This window comes from Corythoichthys intestinalis, chromosome 18, assembly GCF_030265065.1.
Source record: "Corythoichthys intestinalis isolate RoL2023-P3 chromosome 18, ASM3026506v1, whole genome shotgun sequence".
Classification (NCBI taxonomy): domain Eukaryota; kingdom Metazoa; phylum Chordata; class Actinopteri; order Syngnathiformes; family Syngnathidae; genus Corythoichthys; species Corythoichthys intestinalis.
Genome location: NC_080412.1, coordinates 25,417,864 through 25,442,560, shown reverse-complemented (window position 1 = coordinate 25,442,560; position 24,697 = coordinate 25,417,864). Strand labels below are relative to the sequence as shown.

Genomic DNA, 24,697 nt, shown 5'->3' with positions numbered 1-24,697 from the left:
AGGTGTAGACACCAGCCTTGGACAGATTTGAGAAGAATATTTGAGGGAAATCAAAGTTCTAGATATTTGAGTCAAGCACTGGAAAATATTGTTGTTCAGTGTGTACTGTTGCCCTCAATAACGAAAAACAAGTGATCACTGTTAAAGATGCACCAATACCAGTATCGGCAGGGAGGGACGATCTGGCCTGAAATGGTGGTACTGGTATTGGAGAGTACCAACAAAGAGGGTGCCAATACCATTTACCGGTCCAGTATTATAACACTTCACCGCAGCCTTTTTTTCTCCTGACGCTCACTAAACACTCTCTTGTTTGATCACTTTACATGCCAACAGCTATCGCTATTGGCCTGCTTCAGACCAATGAGAGCGGGCCAATAGCCACTCTTAACCAAAGCCGGGGCAGCTTTTTCATATGTAAGAAAAACAAAGAACGAGAGGAAAATGTCGGCGGTCTGGAAATATTTCAGTTTACAATATCCGTCGCGTACAATGGCTGCATACAAGATTTGCGGGCTGAAAGTTTGGAGAGGTGGAGTTAAATCAGCCAGTTTCAATACCTCAAACTTGATAAAACACTTGAAGACGAAACATGTGAACGAACACAAAGAGTTCTGCAACAGGAGGACTGCTATCTAGAGGAAGGGGCCTGGACTGGAGCAACAATATCTGGTTTGTTCAGTTCATGTACTTTACTTTTATTGTTTTTTACTGAAAGAAACGCCGCAGTAATTTGAGACCCGTTTCAAAAGGAGGGTTGCCACCTTTTAGAAATAGATATAAGGGACAAAAAAATAAGGCACATTCCCAAAACTCTAAAATGCATAGAAATGAATCTATTTATATACAGTGGGGCAAATAAGTATTTAGTCAACCACTAATTGTGCAAGTTCTCCCACTTGAAAATATTAGAGAGGCCTGTAATTGTCAACATGGGTAAACCTAAACCATGAGAGACAGAATGTGGGGAAAAAAAACAGAAAATCACAATGCTGGAGTTTTAAAAAATTTATTTCCAAATCATGGTGGAAAATAAGTATTTGGTCAATACCAAAAGTTCATCTCAATACTTTGATATGTACCCTTTGTTGGCAATAACGCGGCCAAACGTTTTCTGTAACTCTTCACAAGCTTTTCACACACTGTTGCTGGTGTTTTGGCCCATTCCTCCATGCAGATCTCCTCTAGAGCAGTGATGTTTGGGGGCTGTCGTTAGGCAACGCGGACTTTCAACTCCCTCCACAGATTTTCTATAGGTTTGAGATTTGGAGACTGGCTAGGCCACTCCAGGACCTTGAAATGCTTCTTACGAAGCCACTCCTTTGTTGCCCTGGCAGTGTGTTTGGGATAATTCTGCATCAAGGAATGGGCCAAAATACCAGCAACAGTGTGTGAAAAGCTTGTGAAGGGTTACAGAAAACGTTTGGCCTCTGTTATTGCCAACAAAGGGTACATAACAAAGTATTGAGATGAACTTTTGGTATTCACCAGATACTTATTTTCTGCCATGATTTGCAAATAAATTCTTTAAAAATCAAACAATGTGATTTTCTGTCCCCCCCCTCCCCCCCCCACACACACACACATTCTGTCTCTCATGGTTGAGGTTTACACATGTTGACGATTACAGGCCTCTCAAATATTTTCAAGTGGGAGAACTTGCACAATTAGTGGTTGACTAAATACTTATTTGCCCCACTGTATATTCCATATTGGTTCAACAGGGAACACAACTTTTAATTCGCAATTCGGAACGATTCCCTATTTCAAAGGATGGGTGGCAAGCCTATTCAAAAGTGCTTTAGAAGTAAGCTAAGCGGCTAAGTGTTTGTTGCTACTGGTGCACAGACAAGGAGGCTAATAGAGAGATGCTGTGGTCAATTTTTATTACTTAAATTGTCATAAAAGTTTGGCCTTTGAGAGCCAAAACTCAGGGTTTTAAAACATTTATTAATTTATTGTATTTTTACTTTCTTACTGTTGGGCTAGTATTAGACATGTTTTAATTTCACAAATTTAGCACTATTTTGGCCTTTGAGAGCCAAAGGTTTATTTAACTAGTGTCACCCATACCAGCTATGCAATAAAAAGTTCTACTGGATTCACTTTGTATATACTAGTATATATGAATTACAAACAAAGTGGTATTGGTATGGTATCAGCCGATACTGCACAGCCAGGTATCGGTATCGAGGCCAAAAAATGGTATCGGTGCAACACTAAACTCCCATGTTGCAAAAACGAATGTGCTGTTAATGGTTGAGGAAGTAAGAAAGCGGGTCTTGATTTTACAGTCATTCATTTTCACGATTATGAAATACCCTGAACAATTGTGCATTTTTAAAACATTTGTTCTGAGTTCACCTTTAACCTAGTCAACGCTACTGGTGCACGATAATTATTGGTCCGATAATTATCGGTCTGATAATAGGAATTATGACGTCATCCCAATAAATCCAATAACATTATTAATAGGACCGATAATATGTATTGTGCTGGCTGGCCTGGAAATCAGGTGACCATTTGCAGGGCATTGCTGCCACCTGCTGGTCAGAATAATTCGCTGCATCTATAATTTGTTCCACGAACTCATTCACTTTACACAGTGCTGTGTCTAGCGGTAGCATTGACAATCGTGAATGCTTTCTGTTACTTATGTTTCCGCCTCAGAATTATATGTCTGTAAGTATTTGTTTACTATAACATATGGATGTGCAATATATGTTTTCTTTGGTGGTGAAGGGTTATATGTGCAGAACTTCATAAGTTGTTGTGTTATAGAAGCCAGTCAATGCTTAAGGCTAGTAGCTCAAGCTAGTGTGCTATGCTATGCATACATATAATAGTTGTCGTGTAATGTTAGTCCTGTCAGCATGCTTGGTAGGATTTTATACTATGTAGAGAAACCTCATACTTTATTGAATATGGGTTCACTCACTGCCGTTTATATTGATTATTATAAGGCAAGCCATTAATCCATTTTGTTCTACCATATTTTTGTTATGAGGAATGAGTGATAAACCTTACTATATAGTGTTTGCATTTTACAGTGTTAGTTATAAGTTAGTAAGTTGTTGAGAGGCCTTTTGGTTATTGATAGGCTTGCTGTCCTAACCTCTCCCAGGTTAAGAAAGTTGTTTCATGGACCAAGACCACAACAGTCTCCTGTAGCACCAAATATTTGTATCTGATGACAAAGCACCATACCTGTTGGGTTTGTTTTAGTTCAGTGCTCATTGTTCAGGAAACACATCTTCAATTATACTGACTAATTGATTGTGATTGACTCAAATTATATTCATTTGAAAAAAATAAATATTGTGAAGCGGTATGCAATGTTAAGAGTGTTGTTAGCTCGAATTGCTATGTCGAGCCGCTGTAACTATGCTGCTCTCTGTGAACGCTCATGAACTCTCAACTCACCCAGAACGCGAACGGCTATTAAGTATATGTCACGTGACTGTGACGTAGCCGGTAATGCGCTCGGCCAAACGTACACACAACTTCCGTGGGTGAATTATGTGCCAAAATAAAGGGTCACCACAATTGGCACTTTATTTGAAGTCAAGACTGTTCTTGTATTTCTTTTGTTCATTATAATAATGTTCATGTCATTATGAAAATTCTGGTGAGGTCAAAGGCAAATGTATGTTGAATCCACCATTATTATTATTATTTTTTTAAACCTCCAGGTGTTCAAAACTCGGGTGAATATACATTTTAAAAATTATATATTTATTGTCAGTTATCGATATCGGTATCGGCTTTGAGGAGCAGGAAGTTATCGATATCGGTTTCAAAAAATGGATATCGTGCAACCCTAGTCAACGCACACACAAAAAAACAAAAATCACAAAACATGTATTCATTTGGCCAAAAAGGGCCATAAATAAAATTTTATTCTATGGATTTATAAACAAGCCACAGAAAGTCCATGGCTGCCCACCACAGCACTTAAACCATCTCATTCTGGAGCAACCCACAAAGACACGAGACCCATTTTTAATTAACTTTCAAGCCGCTGATAATTCCGGAAGATTCTCTTCCTTCCTTAGAAAAATGAAACAGAACTTATTAATACTGTACCAAACTGCAGGCTGAGCGGCAGGGCAAACAAACCTTTTCACGCAGAGAAGAATACTTTGAAAGAGGGTTTGTATCTTGGTTCGGGGAAGCTTGAATCAAAACAGTAACAACACTGGTAAACTATGAACACCCCATAACTTGTTTGGACTTTGTCTTGCAAAGCTGAAGCTGAATGTGCTTGGCTTTTAACTGCAGGGTAGCCTTTGTGCTCCTCTAACATCTCTGTTTTCATCATCCCTCCTATAACAGTCCACCTTTTCCTCTCCCCCTACACTTCCTCTGTTGTTTTTGCGTAAAATAAGTGAAACGATATCTGCAATGATACAACCTATAGCAGCAAAAGAGTAACAGAGGAATACGAGCTAGAAAGCAAGTGAGCCCTGGATTTCTAAAGGAAGGCATGGGTTAAGAGAGGTCCATGGGATTCAAGCCCAAGGTCTAGCCTGGGATTAGGGAAGAGGTGCCTGACTCATCCTCATAGCTCATCTCCCATGGTTGACCACCTTGCTTAGGGTGTTCATGATGCGGCCGAATCTTTCACATAGCTCCAAGGTGGAGTAGGCGGGCACCTTCGGAGGGTCGTGGAAGCTTTTGATCTCCGTCGAGCAGTCCAATAACTTCGGAAGGAAGTCGGTCAGCTTTTCTTGGAGGTTGGCTATCAACAGAAAATAGCCAGACAGAGAAAGATAACATGATTAATTGGATGGGCTTTGCATTCCCATTTAGACCTCAAAACCCAGATATCAATTGAGCAAATATTTGGACTATGATATCGTAAATGGCAGCACGTTCCACAGACAGTAAAAGTTTAGAGAGATTAAGCATGGCGTTTTAAGATAAAAGGCAGCCTTTCCTGAATATTAGCCTGGGCAAACCCATGCTGATATGGGTTTTAAAAGTGTGTGCGTGTGTGTGTGTGTGTGTGTGTGTGTGTGTGTGTGTGTGTAAAGACAACTGTGCAACATTATGTGCGATCTGACAGCTAACTTGATTAATATTGCTTAATACAATCATAAATATTATGAAGAAGCGATGAGACAATCTTTTTCTGAACGTTGAACTGTTTCAGAGAAGAGTTTGAATCAAAAGTGCTGACAACAATAGAAAAAGAAGGCTTCATTTTAAAAAGATGACAAAGTTGAAGACAACAATTATTATGTGCATCGCAGCGGAAAGAATCTTGTGTCATAAATTGGAAACAAACTGAATTTCATTTTTCTGATATAGAGCTGGCCAAAAGTATTAGCACCCCTGCAATTATGTCAGATAATGCTAAATTTCTCCCAGAAAATGATTGCAATTACAAATGCTTTGGTAGTAATATCTTCATTTATTTTGCTTGCAAAAGACAAAAGAGAATGAAATTTTTTTTTTAAATCATTATCATTTTACACAAAACTCCAAAAATGGGCTGGACAAAAGTATTGGCACCCTTAGCCTAATACTTGGTAGCACAACCTTTAGAAAAAATAACTGCGAACAACCGCTTCCGGTATCCATCAATGAGTTTCTTAGAATGCTCTGCTGGAACTTTAGACCATTCTTCTTTGGCCAGCTACTCCAGGTCTCTGAGATTTGAATGGTGCCTTCTCCATTGCCATTTTCAGATCTCTCCTATGGGATTCAGGTCTGGACTCATTGCTGGCCACTTTAGAAGTCCCCAGTGCTTTCTCGCAACCCATTTTCTAAGTCTTTTTGAAGTGTGTTTTGGGTCACTGTCCTGCTGGAAGACCCATGACATCTGAGGGTGACCCAGCTTTCTCACACTGGGCCCTACATTATGCTGCAAAATCTGTTGGTACTCTTCAGACTTCATAATGCAATGCACACGGTCAAGCAGTCCAGTGCCAGATGTAGCAAAGCAACCCCAAAACATCAGGGAACCGCCGCCATGTTTGACTGTGGGGACCGTGTTCTTTTATTTGTTTTTTTCCCTGTAAACTCTATGTTGGTGCCTTTTCCCAAAAAGCTCTACTTTTGTCTCATCCAGAATATTCTTTAGAAATGTTTTTGGCTTTCTCAGTTAAGTTTTGGCAAACTCAAGCCTGGCTTTTTTTATGTCTCTGGGTCAGAAATGGGGTCTTCCTGGGTATCCAACCGGAGAGTCCCTTTCATTCAGACGCCGACGGATAGTACGGGTGGACACTGTTGTACCCTTGGACAGCAGGACAGCTTGAACTTGTTTGGATGTTCGTCGAGGTTCTTTATCCACCATCAACACAATCTTTCGTTGAAATCTTTGAAATCTCCCGTCAATTTTTCTTTTCCGTCCACATCTAGGGAGGTTAGTCACAGTGCCAGGGGGTTTACACTTATTGATGACACTGCGCAGGGTAGACACAGAAACATTCAGATCTTTGGCGATGGACTTGTAGCCTTGAGATTGCCCATGCTTCGTCACAATTTTGCTTCTCAAGTCCTCAGACAGTTATTTGGTCTTCTTTCTTTTCTCCATGCTCAATGTGGTACACACAAGGACACAGGACAGAGATTGAGTCAACTTTAATCCATTTTAACTAGCTGGAAGTGTGATTTAGTTATTGCCACAGGTAGGTAGCTAACTGCACTTTTTTTTTGTCTGCTTTTAACCAAGAACCGAGACTGTTTTACGTCCATATCTATAAAAAATTCAGGGATTTAAGCATTTATTCACAAGAATTTTCACCGGAAAAGCTCTGTTAACATATGGCGGCCGCCACGTTGACTAACAGACTAGTATCATTCTTGTACATATTTACGTAAAATATATGGTAACCGCACGTTTTTTTTTTTTTTGCTTTTAACCAATAATCGAGACTGTTTTACTTCCATAGCTATAAAGAATTGGGGATTTAAGCATTTATTCACAACAATTTTCACCGGAAAAGCTCTGTTTACATCAGGCGGCCGCTAGCTACATTCACTGACAGACTAGCATTGTACTTCGACATATTTACGTCAAAAAACACCAACTGCACGTTTTTTTTCCCTTGTAACCAATAATAGAAACTGTTTTGCATCCATATCTATTAAGAATTCAGGGATTTAAGCATTTATTCACAATAATTTTCACCGGAAAAGCTCTGTTTACATATGGCGGCCGCCACATTGACTAACAGACTAGCATCGTACTTCGACATATTACGTAAAATAAATGCTAACTGCACGTTTTTTCTTTTTGCTTTTATCAAAGAATCGAGGCTCTTTTACATCCATATCTATAAAGAATTCAGGGATTTAAGCATTTATTCACAAGATTTTTCAACGAAAAAAGCTCTTTGTCTGTGATTCCACGTGGTCAGCTTTGACGGCCACGCCAACAATACAGGCCTCCTATTAATCGGCCCCACGCCCCGTCAATATCATTATGGTGGCAACTGTGAATATGACATCACTCTTGTTTGGCTGAAGAGCAGCTGTTCCCTGTTAAGGACAACATAAGGCTTAAGTAAGTTTTTGTTTGAGCTAATATGTTTGCATTGTATGCATTTGTAATTTAGTTTAGAGGTATATTTAGCAGTTTTTGGCAGAAATATGTGTTTGAATGATTTGTTAACAGAGTTTCAATCATCTTTTCAATCAAAAATCAATTAAAAAAACATTGCGTACTTTTTCTATGCAAGTTAGGCTAACTTGATCTACTAATGTTTTGTGTTAAAAGTTTTACTGTTGAAATTTCACAATGTGGGGTGGTGTGGCTCAGTAGTAGAGTAGTTGTCCCTCAACCCAGAGGTTGTGGGTTCAAGTCTTCGCCCTGATGAACTCGCCTAAGTATCCTTGAGCAAGATACTGAACCCCACATTGCTCCTGGTGTTGCGTCTAAGCCTGTCGCAATATGCAATAATTATATTTATCGCACGGTAAATTAAAATGAAGGCGGTAATTTTTCCGCTGCGATTTATTGCCTCGCTTGCACGTGCGTGCGCGCGTGCCGCAGACGCGCTGTTAAAAGGTCGGCTTCCTTGTTACCAACTACGCAAAATGCATCTTCGTTCCGGGTCCGGCAAGAAATAGCGCCGGAGCCAATCCATTCCCATCATACCCATCCTATTGTTCAACTTATACCGGCCGCGTCATTGCTCCGGATTGACTGCGGACCATCACCACCGTGCCGGAGCCCGTTGGTGGTTTAGGCTATTTTTTATTTTTGCCGGAGACACAATGGTCAAAATGGACGGAGCCGAGCCTGGAGTCAACAGCCCAGTTGCTTATTCACAGTTTAACCAGCGAACATGAACGAAGAACGCTCCATCATGGAGGTGGAAAGTCACAAAGGGACTTATGATGCAGCAGATCATCATTACAAGGACAGCATTAAAAAGGAAGCTGTATGGTGTCCTATTATGTGTGTTTTTCTGGCAATGATATCAAACACACGACGTGCTGACAACTTTTTTTTTTTTTTTTTAATTAACACACAACACTAACAACACTTCCTCAACCTGAGGCTCTCGGCGGGCTGTGTGTCTCTTACTGCCGCGTCACATGAACAAAACAACATCACCGTTGCGTTCAGGGTGCCTCGGAAAACATACAATCAGAATATTACACATGGAACGCCATGGCAGAAGCTATGAGGGGAAAAGTTTTCATTTGCTTAAATGCTTAAGTTATTAAGTGCAATATAATTTATTTTCTTGAAAAAGACATTTATTCTGTGTTTCTGTACGGTAATAATATTGTTGTCTTTTACTTAAAAGAGGCATGGCCTATTGTTTTTAGTTATGATTTCTTAAAAAGTATTTTTGTATTTAAGAGTAAACATTTATCGCGTTTAAATGGGTGTACTTGATCTATTAATATATACTGTATTCTCACTGTGTTATTGTAAATTGGTTTTAAAAAAAAATAAAATAAAATTGGGGGGGGGGGCGCATTAATATCGCATATCTCAATGATTTATGAGATAAATTATCGCACAATAAAATTTGTTGTCGCGACAGGCCTAGCTGCGTCACCAGTAGGTGGATGGCGATGTAGTGTAAAGCGCTTTGAGAACCTTGAAAGGTGGAAAAGCGCTATACAAGTATAACACCATTTACCATGTAGAGAAAATAAAAATCATTAAAATATTTTTTGTACTTAGGTATACGATTTTACCAGTACGCTTGGTTATTTTTAAATGCATTTATTGCTCTTGTGAAATGAAAGTGCAATTCTGTAGAGTTTGAAGAAAACTCAGGTATTTTATTTTGTATTTGCATTTTATGCTCTTTCGAAAGTGGAATCCTGGTGCCAATGGATGCGAAGGTCAAAATTAAAGTTATTGCATATATAAACATCTTCGTTTTACATCTCATGAAATTTTTCTGCAAAGCATTTAATTTTTGTTATTCGATTACTTGATTAATGCAACTAATAAATCGATTACTTAAATAATCGATAGCTGCAGCACTAGATGTCAGTAACACCTATGGTCCCATGCACCCGTGTTTGAGTCAATTTTAACGTGTGTGGGTATAACTGGTGTCTAAGCAATGGCTGTTCTCATAGGCTAGGCCATTTTTTGTGTTGATATTTTTTCCATTAACGCATATCTTACAAACTCATCATTTGCATAATAAATGCCTTGAGCAAACGTCTTTTATATGAAAGTCATTTATAATAGTTGTCCGTCCCTTTAAGTAAATTTAAAGACTACTACAACTAACTACAGAATATGAACTAATGAAAATTAGGCAATGACTTGGTTTTGTAGTCTAACAATATAACAGAATTATTTTGAATCCAAAAAAGATTCCCGCAAAATATATGTCTCAAAGCAGCGCCACTCCACGTGGAAATAAAGTGGGTGCATTGGCGGCGAATCAGAGGGACGCCTTCCAAGTAAAAGAAGTAAGTCACTCCAACTGCTAACGTCACTGTTTACAGCACAATTTGTGTTGGCAAAGCCAAATAACTGAGTAAATAAACAAATTATTTATTCAAATAAACACTACATTGTATGATTTAAGGGCTATATAAATAAACTTCACTTCACTCGACTAATCCAGTGTGCTGTGAAGCAAACCAGGGACTTTGGACACACAAACTCATACACCTGAGTGGATTGTCATCTGTAAATCTGCAATTGGGTCATTTTCTTATAGGATGCCATTTGTGTCCCCAGTATGAATTAAGCTGTATTTTCACTAAAGTTGGAAAAATACTCATTCAACTTTTTTTGTGTGTATTATCAGTCGCCATCAATTCTAAATTCAAGAGTATAGGCTCCTAAATTTTATTTTTTAAATTCAATATACTTCTGGTAAAAGGTTGTTCTGGAATTTTGCTTTGTCCCCCACTGTGCTTCACTGAAATTCAGTCTGTTGTTTTTTTTTTTGTCCTGGATGAGTCTTAAAAAAAATCCCTAGTGTAACTGTGCACTCTGTAAAGTTGTGTTAGTGTCCCTTTAAGAAAATTCCCCAATTATTATTGACATCACTAGATGTCGACCGATATATCAGGCCGGCTGTTATATGGACTTTTTTTTTTCAAACATGGACCATCGGCCGATTAAGAAAAAAACATAGCCGATAAAAAAAAGGATTCTGATCGGGCATCTGTGTGGGCAACTGTAGCCTCCGCTGACTGACGGTTGGACCCCGGAAGGAACCTGCAGCAACTTGAAGGCATGCCGCTACAGGAAGCTTCAGCTTTTCTGTTTTGTTGGTTGGTTTGTTTGGTTTAATTAATGAAAATAATGTACAGTTCTTGCTGAGTGTGTATAATAGTAAAAGGAATTGCTGCGTTCATTGGTTTGGTAGCACTAAACCGAATTAATCCTTTAAGTCTCAAGTTATCATTGTGAATTTGAAGCTGTAGATGCAATTTTAAGGAAAATTGCCTTTCATAATTAATGTGCTTTCAATAAAAAAGTATATCGGCTTACAAAATTGGCTATGGATATTGGCAATTGAATGAAATATCAACATCGGCATTTGAAAATCCCATATCGGTCGACCTCTAAACATCACTCTTCTGCGATAACATCCTACCAGTGGCGGGAAATTCAACTGTGGTCAGCAATATTATTTTTTACCTCTTTTAATAATCAGATTTTTCAGTTTTAGGAAGTACGCTCAGTGTGGTTATCATAACGTCATCCACTTTATTAAAACTGTATATCAAAGAAATTAAAATAATTCAATCATTTCAAAAGGTTCTCAGGTATCCTAAGTCATGCTAGCTATTATGCTAGCAAAGCTAGGCTGAGGGCTAACTTCACAATATGTCCCCTCTGTTATGTCCAAATGGCATCCTATATTAAAAAAACGACAATGAACTTCCATTTTTTTTTATCCCATAATCCGGTTAATCAAAGGAATAATACTTAGAATAAGCAACATTTTTATAGCTACAGCCCAATGGTAAACTTACCTTTTTTTTTTTTTTTTTTAACCTTTTAATTACTGCATTAAAATAATTTGTATTAATCCTGTTGAAATGGGACCAACCGTCAACAGAATTTTGCCCTTTTCCTTATAGGCAAACTTCTGCAGTTGACTTGTGTGTGAAGGGTGTTACATCCAGACAATATGTGTTTCAGCTCCTTCCACAGGTGTTCAATAGGATTAAGATCAGGGCTCATACAAAGCCACTTAACAAAAGTCCAATGTTTTGTTCAACGTTTTGACCAGCTGGGTGTTATTCACTGTGCGTTTTGGTTTATTATCCTGTTGGAGGATCTATTGTTGCTCAGTCCAACCTTTCAGACATGGGCAGTACTTGTCATGATAGTGATGTCATGCCTTCCCTTGAAAATGATAGTTGAGATGTTGCTGTGCTTTTCACAGATTTTAGATAACCGGTGCTGAATCCAGCAAAACAGCGCTAAAACATAGCTAACCCTCCATTCAATCTTTCACACACAGGAACGCTAGTGTGACCTGACAAAAAAGCTCCAACAGAAGTGGGTATTGTAATGGTAAATGGTGTTATACTTGTATAGCGCTTTTCCACCTTTCAAGGCCCTCAAAGCATTTTACACTACATCATCCACCTACTGGTGATGCAGCACAAGGAGTAACATGGAGTTCAGCATCTTGCTTAAGGATACTTAGACAAGTTCATCAGGGCAGAGAATCGAACCCACAACCCCTGGGTTAGGGACAACTACTCTACCACTGAGCCACGCCACCCCATTGTAGCCAAATATTTTACTTAAGTAAGAGTAGTTTTACTCAAATACAAGTAAAAAATTACTCGGTGAAAATGATACTCAAGTAATGAGTAACATTGTAACTTCTGACCATTGACTTCATAATAAAAAGTTAAATAAATCGATAAATAAAAAGCCATCCGACGAGTTGATGATGTGTTTTTATACACTATACACTTTACCATCCACTCGAAGGAAGAACTGGACAAAAGAACGACGAATGAGCCACAAGAATCGCCGGTCCACTCTGTACCAACGTTCGGACTTGAGAGCACCGCTTTACCAAAAGTGCAGATTTGTAACAACAGCATGTAGATTGTATTTGTTAGAATGTTGGACGCTCAACAAACAAAACAAAACAAAAATAATCGAAATCATACTAGAAAAGTATGGAGAAATTAAATATCACCTATCCAAAGAGTATGAATTCCCTCTTGTGAATAAAACATATTTCCTACCTTTAAATGAAAAACGCTCATATCTCCGGTTGTTTATCAGTGCCAAATAAAACTGGAAGGGAGGTTGAAATCCACGCTTTCAAGTAATGTTAACGGCAGCGCTCTATGTCAAATACAAGTAGTTTCATTGTTACGGTGCTTAAAAGACACTATGTGATTGAACAATCTTGCATGATCAAATGATTTCTGACTGCAAGCTTGTGTGTGGTCATGTAACTGTAGGCCCTGCTGGAAAAAATAAAGTCAAATCTAATATGCAGAATAAAGAAGAAACAACTGTAGCCCAAAGTAGCAGAGTTAGAGGAGCGTTTCTTCTTCACAAATCTACTTAAGTATGGCGTGGAACAACTTTTTAGAAGCACATTTTTCTCAAAAAGTTATTCAAGTAAATGTCACACACTACCACTGCTTGTCGATGTACATAATGTTCATGTGAAACTCACCTTCCATCTCCTGGCCCAGGTATGAGCACCAACGGTTCCTCATGTCTTCCACTGCCAGTAGGTCTCTCTCAGTGTCATGGACCAGCAGTAAGGGGATGCATGGTACCACCAACTCGTTCATGATCCCCAAACCGGTTGTCACCTCTGGTTCTTCTCCTGACTCAAACATGGCTGCTGCTTGCTCATTTAATTTCTATGGACCATGAAACACATTACACACTATTTTATAGTTCATGTCTTACTAGGAATGTGCATAAGTAAAACCAATGAGCCTGTGGATTTGTATCCTTTAAGATCACTAGGCAATAATATAATAATGACCAATGCATAAAATCAATAAATTCTAATAACGGGAGGTTTTGCAAGGATTTTAATAAGTAACGCATTTTGGTTAAAATTAAGTAGATTTGTATGTGTCTTTATGTACTCAAATTTTGATTGCCGTAATGTAATCTTGTTACCCCTGAAATTGAAAGTGTGTGTACGCCAGCGTTCCCTCGATTTCTCTGGGACATTGCATCCGTTTTACTCGTCATAAAGATGTCATTTTTGACCACTGTATAGATCAGACATGTCCAAAGTCCGGCCCGGGGGCCAAATGCGGCCCGTGGTCAAATTTCATCCGGCCCCCAGTCTCTGTCATAAAATCAATAACATCTGGCCCGCACTCAGACTTAATGAATTTGTCAGCAGTACTGGTACCAGCATATACAGTAGCTTACACACTAAATGTTGCTCCTCATTTACCCACTAAAAGGTAGCAGCACTCTAAACAACATGACCCCATCTGACCCTTGACTTGCAATTTTCTAAAATGGCGCCAATCAACAAAAAAAAGAAAGTTGACTGCGATGGCAGACGCTTCAAGGATAGGTGGAAATTGGACTATTTCTTCACTAAAATACGCAAGTAAGGCAACAACTGTGTTTGCCTCATTTGCAAAGAGACATTCGCTGTTTTTAAAGAGTTCTATGTGAGACGATGTTACCAAACAAGACACGCTGACATGTGCGACAAGATTACAGGGAAGATACGCAGCGAGAAATTGAAGCAACTTGAAGCTAGTTTAATTTCACAGCAGCAGTATTTTGCTAGAGCCCGAGAGTCGAAAGAGAACGCCACAAAGGCTGGTTGCGAGATTGTTAAAATTATTAATTAAAAAAAGAAAAATAAAGCACATGTTACACTGAGAATGGCTTTCTAAAGTTTGCTTAAATATATTGTTCTACATAAAGGACGTCAGCCAAGGTCAGGCCCCCCCTTTTTTACCACACCAAATCTGGCCCCCTTTGCAAAAAGTTTGGACACCCCTGGTATAGATGAATAGTAGCACTTTCATTCAACATCAGATGGCAGCACTCGCATCGTGACTAAACGAGTTTTGGAGAGTCGACTGGAACAATCCTTTCGAAGTTCTCGTCAGTGGTCCCCATCTTGCAGCCGTGAAGTTTTATAACCTCTCTCTCTGCTGGAAAATGTGGCATCGCAACTACAAGCAGTGTTGTTAATCTTACTTTTAAAAAGTAATTAATTGGAGTGACAAATTATTTCCTTCAAAACGTAATCGAGTTAGTAACTCAGTTACCTCAACGTAAGACTAATTATTTACTCGGCAAAGTTACAAAGTTATTTTTCATGTTCTACATGTAACTACATGGTCCATTTTATAAAGTCTTTCACATCAAATATGTTAATAGTAACTGACTGAATTGACTTATTCCGCGCAGATTTACACTGAAAACATGGGAATTTAACTAATTTTAAGTTGGTATGTTTTTGCAGTGTATAAGACATGTGTTCCCCAAAGTACAGTATAATTAAAAAAACAAAAAAACAAAAGTTTTTTAAGCACTGCTAATTTAATAATTATTCTATGAGATACATATATAAGAAAATAATGATTTGTACGTGTATATATATATGCATATAGTGCTGGCCAAAAGTATTGGCACCCATGCAATTCTGTCAGATAATGCTCAATTTCTCCCAGAAAATGATAGCAATAACAAATGCTTTGGTAGTAATATATTCATTTATTTTGCTTGCAATCAAAAAACCCAAAAGAGAATGCGGGAATTTTTTAAAAAATCACTATCGTTTTACACAAAACTAAAAAAATGGGCATAAAATAAATTATTCTAAAAAAAAAAAAAAAAACAAGTATTGTAATTAGGGCTGTCAAAATTATCGCGTTAATGGGGGGCAATTATTTTTTTTTTTAATTAATCACGTTAAAATATTTGACGCATTCAACGCACATGCCCCGCTCCAGACAGATTAAAATGACAGCACAGTGTCATGTGCACTTGTTACTTGTGTTTTTGGGTGTTTTGTCGCCCTCTGCTGGCACTTGGGTGCGACTGAATTTATTGGTTTCAGCACCATTGTGTAATTATTGACATCAACAATGGCGAGCTACTGGTTTATTTTTTGATTGAAAGTTTTACAAATTTTCTTAAAAAGAAAACCTTAAGAGGGGTTTTAATATAAAATTTCTATAACTTGTTTTAACATTTATCTTTTAAGAACTACAAATCTTTCTATCCATGGATCGCTTTAACAGTAAATAATGTTAATGCCATCTTGTTGATTTATTGTTATAATAAACAAATACGGTACTTATGTACAGTATGTTGAATATATATATATATATATCCGTGTTGTGTCTTATCTTTCCTTTCACTAATAATTTACAGAAAAATAGGGCATATTTTCTAGATGGTTTGAATTGCGATTAATTACGATTGATTAATTTTTAAGCTGTGATTAACTCGATCAAAAATTTTAATCGTTTGACAGCCCTAATTGTAATATATGGGGGCGCTCGTAGCTACTCTCTCGCTTAGGGCACCAACCGGTAGTCACCCATGGCCGGTCCTACATATACCTGTACTGTTGACTAATGTAATTTTATTTGAGAAGCTAAACCAATAACAAAATGGGACAGACTAACAACATGTGTTTGCGATTCAAACAAAGCTCGCACGCATTAAGGAACTATTAGTCACTGGTGTTTTAACCAACTCACATTTTCAGTGAGATAGTTGTAAATCAGTTTTATTGTAGCTGTTCAACAAAATACAACTGGTCCCCTCCTTGTACGAACAGTACACCCACAATCATCATTACTTTCTTAGGTTGGAGCCAATGGAATTTAAGGATGATGCAGACTATTGGTGCTGTGCTTGGACAAAAACATCTTGCTCGAACAAACTCAGTGACCTTCTAAAGGGGGGGAAAAAAAGTTTTCTCTAAAAACCAGCTTGGAGACCGGGGATTCAAGGTTGGCTACACAAAACAAGCAAGTGAATTAACTATGTCAATGTTGGCAGTGTTTTCAATTAAAACAAGAGCAGGAGGTAAACAGCTGAGCCAGAAGTTCTGGACAGAGATCTGAGATGACCGATGTGGCTGCGCGGAGCCAAATTTTGAGGTTAGCTGAGGACATGCTAATGTGTTTACACTCGCTGGCCCTGCTGCTTCCTAGTCCCACGCCAATGATTACATTACAAGCACAATGCTCGCCTAAGGTTACTGAGTGCAGACTGCTAAAAATCAGATTGAGACTGAACGCACCGAATACCACCAGCTCTAACCAAGCACAAAGCACCAAAGCTCAGGGGGGGTTTTATCAAAGTGTAGAGGGAATTTACATCGCTGGCTTCTGATGAAAGCCCTTTAAGCGGAATATTTGCTTGTAAATGAAAGTAATGTCGCAGCAAAAGGGATAACAATATAGTAAAACTGTTCAATTTAGAGGAGGAATATCAGTCATGCTCGTTTTGCTGCGTCACTGAGATAGAATTCTTATTCAAAAGAAAAACGGGTTGTATTACAAAGCTTTACCATAAACACAATTTTTTTGTCCTCCAAAGAAGAGAATTTGCAACCAACTACAATAATTTTCAGACTATAAACTGCTACTTTTCTCTCTCAATTTGAACACTTCAGCTTCAGTAATGAGTTGGCTATGTCTAAAGTACTATATTTTTGCGTGAATGAGATTCGTCCTTTTCTCATTTAAAATAAAACCCACATTTCCTTTTATCCCATATGTTTCGCTTAGGGGCTTAGAGCATCATGCTAACGTTGCCACTTGGGGTGCGTTCAAAGTCTGTACCGACTAGCGTGAGTGGTCCATTATAGCACTCTTGAGTTCCAATGTGTGTATTTGCAAGTACATGCTGACTTGTTGTCAAGAAAAGACCCCTGTTGACACAGTGTTGTTTTTTGTCAGTGATAACTAGACATGTGCCGATTACCGGTTTCAAGGTACACCATGGTATGAATACATCAAGGTTTCAAAACCGGATTTTTTCCCGTCATACCTTCTCTAAGGTAAGAGCGATTTTTTCAAGTCTCAAAAATGCATGGAGAAATCCCTCGCTTGCAGCTGCAATGCTCAACCCTCCCCCACTGGTTGTTCCTCAGTGTCAGTGAGTCAGCTGTGCTACACGGCGGCTTGAGGAGGTGAGACTCCTGAAATTGTTTCCCCATCGAAGAAAACGAAATTGCTGATATGAAAATACTTCGGCTACAGAAAAAGTTACAGATGGCCGCGAATTAGAGGAAGAGGGCCAACCGACATGTTGGCGGAGGGTGGCTGCCGAGGCAATATCTCCAATACTCATTTTTGTTTCCATATGTTTCGAAAAATCCTGTTCAATGGGATTTTTTTTCTTAAATTCAAAAATCTCAAAGTAACACATTTTAGAGCTGTAATTGCAATATGATGATATCGTGAAACCGTGATATTTTGTCTTAAGGTTATCATACCGTCAGAATATCATACCGGCACATGCCTAATGACGACGATAACGAAAATACAGTGGTACCTCTACATACGAAGTTAATCCGTTCCAGGACCTTGTTTGTAAGTCGAAATGGTCGTATGTCGAGCAGGATTTTCCCATAGGAATACATTATAATTCCATTAATTCGTTCCACAGCCCAAAAACCTGCACTAAATCCTTAAAAAATACTGCTGGTGCTATTACAAATGGCAATTACACGTAGCAAAACAAATAAATTATAAATCAAAATTGGAATAATGTAATAAAAAGAATAATAATAATTCCTGTAATAGTGTAACGAATCGGGTTCTAATAAGGCGGACGTTTTTTTGTGTACCTGAACGCACCGCGGGGCTCACGTGCCAGAGACAGACCGGTGAGCTTGAGTTTCACTTTCACTTTGAATGTTCTCTTGAGAACACCATCAATTGCGGCAGACAGCAGGCGTTTTGTGTTGAATAAGTTGTAAAAGAAATGATGAAAACGTGGCGAAGCTGGCGATTTCTTTGGAGACAATAAGAATTGTCAGCTTAATTTATAAAGACTGGCGAACGATGGTCGGAGGAGGACCGTGGAGATGTATTGTTGAGCCATTTCACGGATGCCCACCCCACGCTCATATTTTTCTGTCATTTGCATCTTCATTTCGAAGGTAAGCATCAACTTTTTCCTTGTTTCACCACCTGTACCAACCTTTTCTGAAACCTGTGTTGATTTGTCACACAAGAAAATCCGCCGTGCATTCGTCTGCGGTGCTGCCATTGTCGTCGTATTTCGAGCATGTCGTCGGATGTAGAAACAAATGGCGAGTCAAATTATACGTCGGATGTCGAAAAGTTCGTGTGTCGAAGCGATCGTATGTAGAGGTACCACTGTAATAAAAAAACACTTTTTTCACGATGATGACGAGACGATAACTAGCTGCGCCCCCCAAAACAGCGTCATCTCCAGTCACTCCAGCTTGCACACACAGTAAGATTATCTTGACCAGAGAGAATATACAGTGTTGCTTTAGCCTTCATAGGTATGTACTGAGTGATCATTACACACTAAATGTGTGTAAGCTAACGCTAACGGAGAGCGTCCTTAGACCACATGGGTATAATTCATTGAAAATAATGCACTGTTTTCCTGCTGAGTGTGTATTATCACCAAGTTAGTGTTGTCCTTGTCGTAGCTGCAATATGTGCTTGTCTGTTGATGTTCATTCGAAATAGTTGGAAACCTTCATTTATTTTTTTATTTTCGGAGAATTTTTTTTTTTTTTTTTACAGACGAAAACATTTTCAGTAAACGTCAACAAAAACTAGACGAAATTAGTCTTGAGTTTTTGTCAACAAAACCGAGACGAAGACAAACACATTTTGAGATGACTAAAAATATAACTAAGACTGATAAGTATTACCGTCCAAAAGACTAAGACGAAAATTAAAAGGGCTAGGAAAAAACAACAGTGCCATGAAAGACAAATCCTTTACGGCTAAGAACCATAGAATGTTTAACATATTTTATAATAATTTTGCCACAAAATGGCTCTAGGCTTCTAGCGCCGAGAAAGCTTGCCAGACACTACGCAAGACTCAATCAAAAACTCTTGGGATTTTAGCGATAGATAATTATTTAACGCTAACTATAGGTGGTGAGACGGAAAGGAGGCCTGTATGCTATGACGCCTTTATGCTAGCACCGATACGTGGCCCCTTGCTAGCCTTTTTCATCGAGCACTCATTGCCAATAAGGGCTCTGTCTGATGCTTAATGCTATTACAGAAGAATAGAAGGCTAACATAGGTGATAAAACAAATTAAAGAGGACAAATAGACAAAACTGCCACGCTAGCGGTTAGCCCTGTTCATCAAGCCCTATAGGGAGAATTCTGTGTCCTGCAACTTAAGAAGTCAGATAAAGTGGATTTTTTCCCCCACATAGCTGTAGTGACATTTTCTAAAGTTAAGTGATTTATGATTTCAGACTGTCTCAGAGAACCATACAGTGAGTGGCTGTACTGGCTGGCTCCCCTGAGAGGCTGCTGCATATGAATGAGCGGGACACAACTAGGCGTGTTTATGATGGTGTTAATTTGGTTAATAAAGAGATACTTGATCAAATTTGGACAACATCCCTCAATGTAAATATTCCACATTAAAATGTGAACACCTGCGGCAAAATCAGGTATGTGTGTATGTCTTTTTTTTTTTTTTAAATAGTGAATTTTTTCCAGTGCGGCTTATTTTCAGGTGTGCTCTATAGTGTAAAAATTATATTATTAGAATAGTATTTTATAGTACAGTTTGCCTCACCAGCAAACAATCCCTACGGTAATGCCCAAGGAACTCCTCATCATGTCCTCTGTAAAGCCCCTTAGACAAAAGCTCCTTGTTGTATTGGTACGAGTATATGAGATATATCAGCGCCTCCATATATCTGAAAAGGAAGAAAAAATTACAGGAAAAAAAAGTTAGGCTACATACAGGAAAAACAACTTAAGGTATTGTAAGAACAAGACAGTACATGATTTTAGTATGATGTAATGGAATTTTCATAGTCTTTATTTTGCTGCCCTCTGCAGGTAACATTCAAGATAGCTCAAGTTTGAACAACCTAAAGTACAGGAGTTGTAAATGTGGTATGTATAACCCCATCTAATAATACAAGATAATGATGTTCGTTTGGGACCATACTTTGTCTTATGGAAGAGCTCCAGGCCAGTTATCATGAAAATGGTTGTTTCACGGAAGTTCCTGTAGTCCTGATGCCATATCTGTGTTGAAGAATATTAATTACATGACAGCTCATTGAGATAGGTGGTCTAAAAGGAATGCATTTTAGATAAGGAAACCCCTGCTGACCTCATACTCATCCATGTTGACCTCCTCAGGCGTAATTAGGTCCAGTTTTGCGCGTGCCACATTCATAATGCTTTTGCATCTGTAAAGGAGGAAGGAAAGCCATAAGACCAAGTGGCATCAACTCAAATGGTGAGTCATTGTCAGGAGATGAAACGGTCTAGCCTGCCCCTGGGCCACAACTTGGCCTAATGAATCACTCTTTAGTGCTGAGAGGAAAAGTGAAACACTCCCCCAGAGGCTCCTATTGAGGCCACATGCAAGCATAAATCTAATTATCTTGCTCAAAATAGAGAAGTGAGAAGTCAATTTTTCACTCAGGAATTTGGATAGAGGCCAATAAGCATTGGAAGAAAGATTTAAGAGATGTAGCATTGGGAGAAATAACATTATGCACTGTGGAACAATCAGGAATTCATTGTAAATACAAGGGGAATGCTCATATCTGCTAATTGTGTCAGGAGGAATGACAGTGCACTTAGGTGAAAATTCAACGTTGAAGGACAAGATAAGTGCTGTCGAATTGCAGTCTTGTCTCTACAGCAGACAGAAAGGAGGACTTCAGAACTACAAGTGTCTGCTACCCTCTGTTGGCCATTCTCAAGATTTGAAAGACTCATTGACTCTATGACTAATTCATAATCACTGTCATGTCAGAAGGAACTTTACTGATTGGACTTCACGGAACTACTAAAAAACAAAGTAGCTGTTTTAATCCTAATCTCAAAATCCTGCCCGTGGTTAGCATTCCGTTTACCGGAAATTACGTAATTAAAAGCAGCGTAGTTTCGTTCCAGTATGAACCCTATACAATTTTAGTGTTTGCTACACATTGTGGTGATCAACTTTTTACTTATTTTTCTATGTATATTACCCAATTTACATTGAAATGATTTTTAATATCCGCTGTTTAGGATATTGCTCCCAACACAAACATTTAGTAGTAGTTTTAAGTACTGTATTTTCCGCACTATAAGGCACATCTTCAATGAATGGCCTGTTTTAAAACGTTTTTCTTATATAAGGCACCGCATTACAAGGAGCATTATGCATCCACTAGATGGAGCTGCGCTAAAGGGAATGTCATGCCATGATGAACCAATATTGATCCCTATACTAGTATAAGGCGCATCGGATTATAAGGCGCACTGTCTGCTTTTGAGAAAATTGAAGGCTTTTAGGTGTGCCTCATAGTACGTAAAATATGGTAAATGTATCTGATTTTCATATGAGAAATGATTTATATTTCAATCGTTCTGCTTGTAGCCTAGATTCGAGTGGCATAAAAAAAGATATTTACTGTAATTTTTGGACTGATTTTTCCCTCATTTTAAATCCTGTGGTTTATAGTCCACCGCTGCTTATTGTTGATTTATTTGGGTTAATAAGTAACACTTAATTTGACAGCCACGTCATAAGACGGTCATAATTATGACATGGCACTGTCATGGGCATTAATCAATGGTTATGACAGATGTCTTTGAGTCTCATCCGGCAAATATTGTCACTATTTCCATTTATGTCTAGCTCGGATGTTTTACAGTTATTCAAAAGTGAGATACCGTAATTTTTGGACTATAAGGCGCACCTGACTATAAACCGCCACCCACCAAATTTCGCACAAAAACGGCATTTTTTTAGAGATAAGCTGCACCAAACTATAAACTGCAGGTGTCTTCACTATATTATGGTACAATTATACCAAAAGATATAAACCGGTAACACTTTATTTGACAGAGGTGTCATAAGACTGTCATAGGAGAGTCATTACATGACACTGTCATGAGCATCAGTGAATGATTATGACATATGTCATTTAGGCTACGTCTACACTAGGATGGATAATGGCCTTAAACGTGTAATTAGTTAGATTACGGCATGTCGGCCACACTACTATACCACTTGTCCGGATTGGTGGCTACGACTGCTGTCACCGTTCAACAATCAGATACTAAGGAAATGACATCATGGAGCGTGCCATCACCACTTTTAGTGCGGCATGACGGCAGTGTAAACCATGGAGGCGTACGATCACGACTTGGCTTTCCTGCTCCTCTTTTCTTTTCCACAGGCGGGCTGGCTCGACTTGAACGAGCTGTGATGAGCTGATTATGCAGTCACACATTATTCTAGAACCTTCAAACGAACGTCGCAATAATGTGCTTCGATTCAGTGCCCATTTGCGATCCTCCCATCGCGAATTAGTACATCGTTTCTGGTCAGCCAGCAGCGGGGCCCCTCCCAACACAATGCCGGCCGAACTGAAGTATTTAAAAATGTGTAGAGGATGTGTAGAGGAAATTAAAACCCTGAAAAATGAACTGCGTGGTACCCCAAGTAACAGAGGTGCTGGATCAGTTTCATTTTGATGACATTTCCGCCTGTCCAAACTGTTGCCACTTCCAGGAGTAGTGCTGCAACGATTAATCAATTAACTCGAGGTTTGGATTAGAAAAAAAGATTTGAATTAAATTTTGCTGCTTCGAGTATTCGTTTGATTGAAAGTGGCGTTGTAATGGTTTATTTTGAAAGTGTATGCATTTAGTTTTATTGATTTGGGTGGATACACTGCCCTCTAGTCTGCCTCGTTTCACATGGCTGAATCCAGCCGCTCCATTTTAAGACCAACATAAGCCAAGTTTTTGTTTGAGCTAATGTTTTTTCCAAAGGCATTCGTAATTTAGTTTATTAGTATATTTAGCCTTTTTTTTTTTTTTTTTTTTTTTTTTTTTTTTGTGGGATTATGTGTTCGAACCATTTGTTAACAGCATTTAAAAATTTTTTTTTAAAAAAAGCGTTAGCGTTTTATAGCATTTAAGCTAGCGGACTTTTGCTATGTAAGTTAGCCATTGTTCTTTTGTTGTACATAGATCCTTATTTATTTATTAATATACCTTTTAAGGCTCAACTCAGGTATTTTAATTTTTCATGTTCCTTATCCGATTACTCGATTATTCGAACTAACTAGTTCATCGATTAGTCGACTACTTAAATAATCGATAGCTGCAGCCCTATCCAGGAGCACCACTATTATCCTCTGAAGCAGTCTTCTGCGTCGCCTGGGCCTCAACATTTGTATGATCAACATTTGTTGTTCAGTGTTGATGAGCTGAAGATCCACATTCAAGCGTTTTATCTCTGTTAGCATTTTAGCATGGCGGTGTAACAGGAAGAAAAGTAGAAGTCATCAAGAGTCCCCCAAAACCCTACAAACACAACACCACACCCCTCTAGTGGCTTGGCGGTGATTTACAGCGCAACGCCGCAGAACTATCGAATGCTCATTGACGCCGTAGTCGCTTCGCCGTAACCGCAACACAGTAGCATAACTCCGGCTTTAGTGTCATCTGTCAAATTATCTCACTTTTGAATGGACGTAAAAGATCAGAGCTGGACATAAATGAAGTTAGTGACAAAATTTGCCGGATGACATCTGTCATAAGCGTTAATCAATGCCCTAGACAGTGTCACGTAATAATTATGATTGCCTTATGAGTCGTATGACCCCGCTGTTAAAAAAAAGTTTTATCTTTTAACCCAAATAAATCAACAAAGAAGCCTGGACTATAAACCGCAGGATTGAAAATGAGGGGAAAAAATAGCTGTTTATAGTCTGAAAATTAGGTTAATTTACCGGATGACACTAAATAAAATCTGTCATAAGTTTTCAATAATGCACACAACAGTGTCATGTCATAATTATGATGGTCTTATGACACTCTTATGATGCCCCTGTCAAATAAAGTGTTACCGGTTCATATCTTTTGGTGTAAATATCCCGTAATACAGTGAGGACAGCTGTGGTTTATAGTACAGTACGGCTTATGTATGAACAAATGCTGTTTCCAACGTCATATCTGGTGGGTTGTGGCTTACAGTCAGGTGCGCTTTATAGTCTGAAAATTACGGGACAATTGAGTATTCTGTTGTCATCTGAGCGCCGTTAGCAATGG

General features: G+C 38.7%; 1 protein-coding gene across 5 annotated transcripts in view; it reads right to left on the bottom strand.

Annotated features, from left to right (window-relative positions):
* Positions 1-1,725: 1,725 nt before the first annotated feature.
* Positions 1,726-24,697, bottom strand: part of usp25 (ubiquitin specific peptidase 25) — a 73,413-nt gene continuing 50,441 nt past the window's right edge. For 2 of the 5 annotated variants that reach the window (XM_057820386.1, XM_057820387.1), the window contains exons 22-26: positions 20,748-20,826; positions 20,580-20,659; positions 20,199-20,322; positions 13,107-13,299; positions 1,726-4,741 (exon numbers count right to left, since the gene is read on the bottom strand). In XM_057820386.1, coding sequence (XP_057676369.1) covers positions 4,569-4,741; positions 13,107-13,299; positions 20,199-20,322; positions 20,580-20,659; positions 20,748-20,826 — 649 coding nt within the window. In that variant the 3' untranslated portion in view covers positions 1,726-4,568. The remainder of the gene's footprint in view (positions 4,742-13,106; positions 13,300-20,198; positions 20,323-20,579; positions 20,660-20,747; positions 20,827-24,697) is intronic. The other 3 variants (XM_057820388.1, XM_057820390.1, XM_057820391.1) reach the window with 2 other exon arrangements.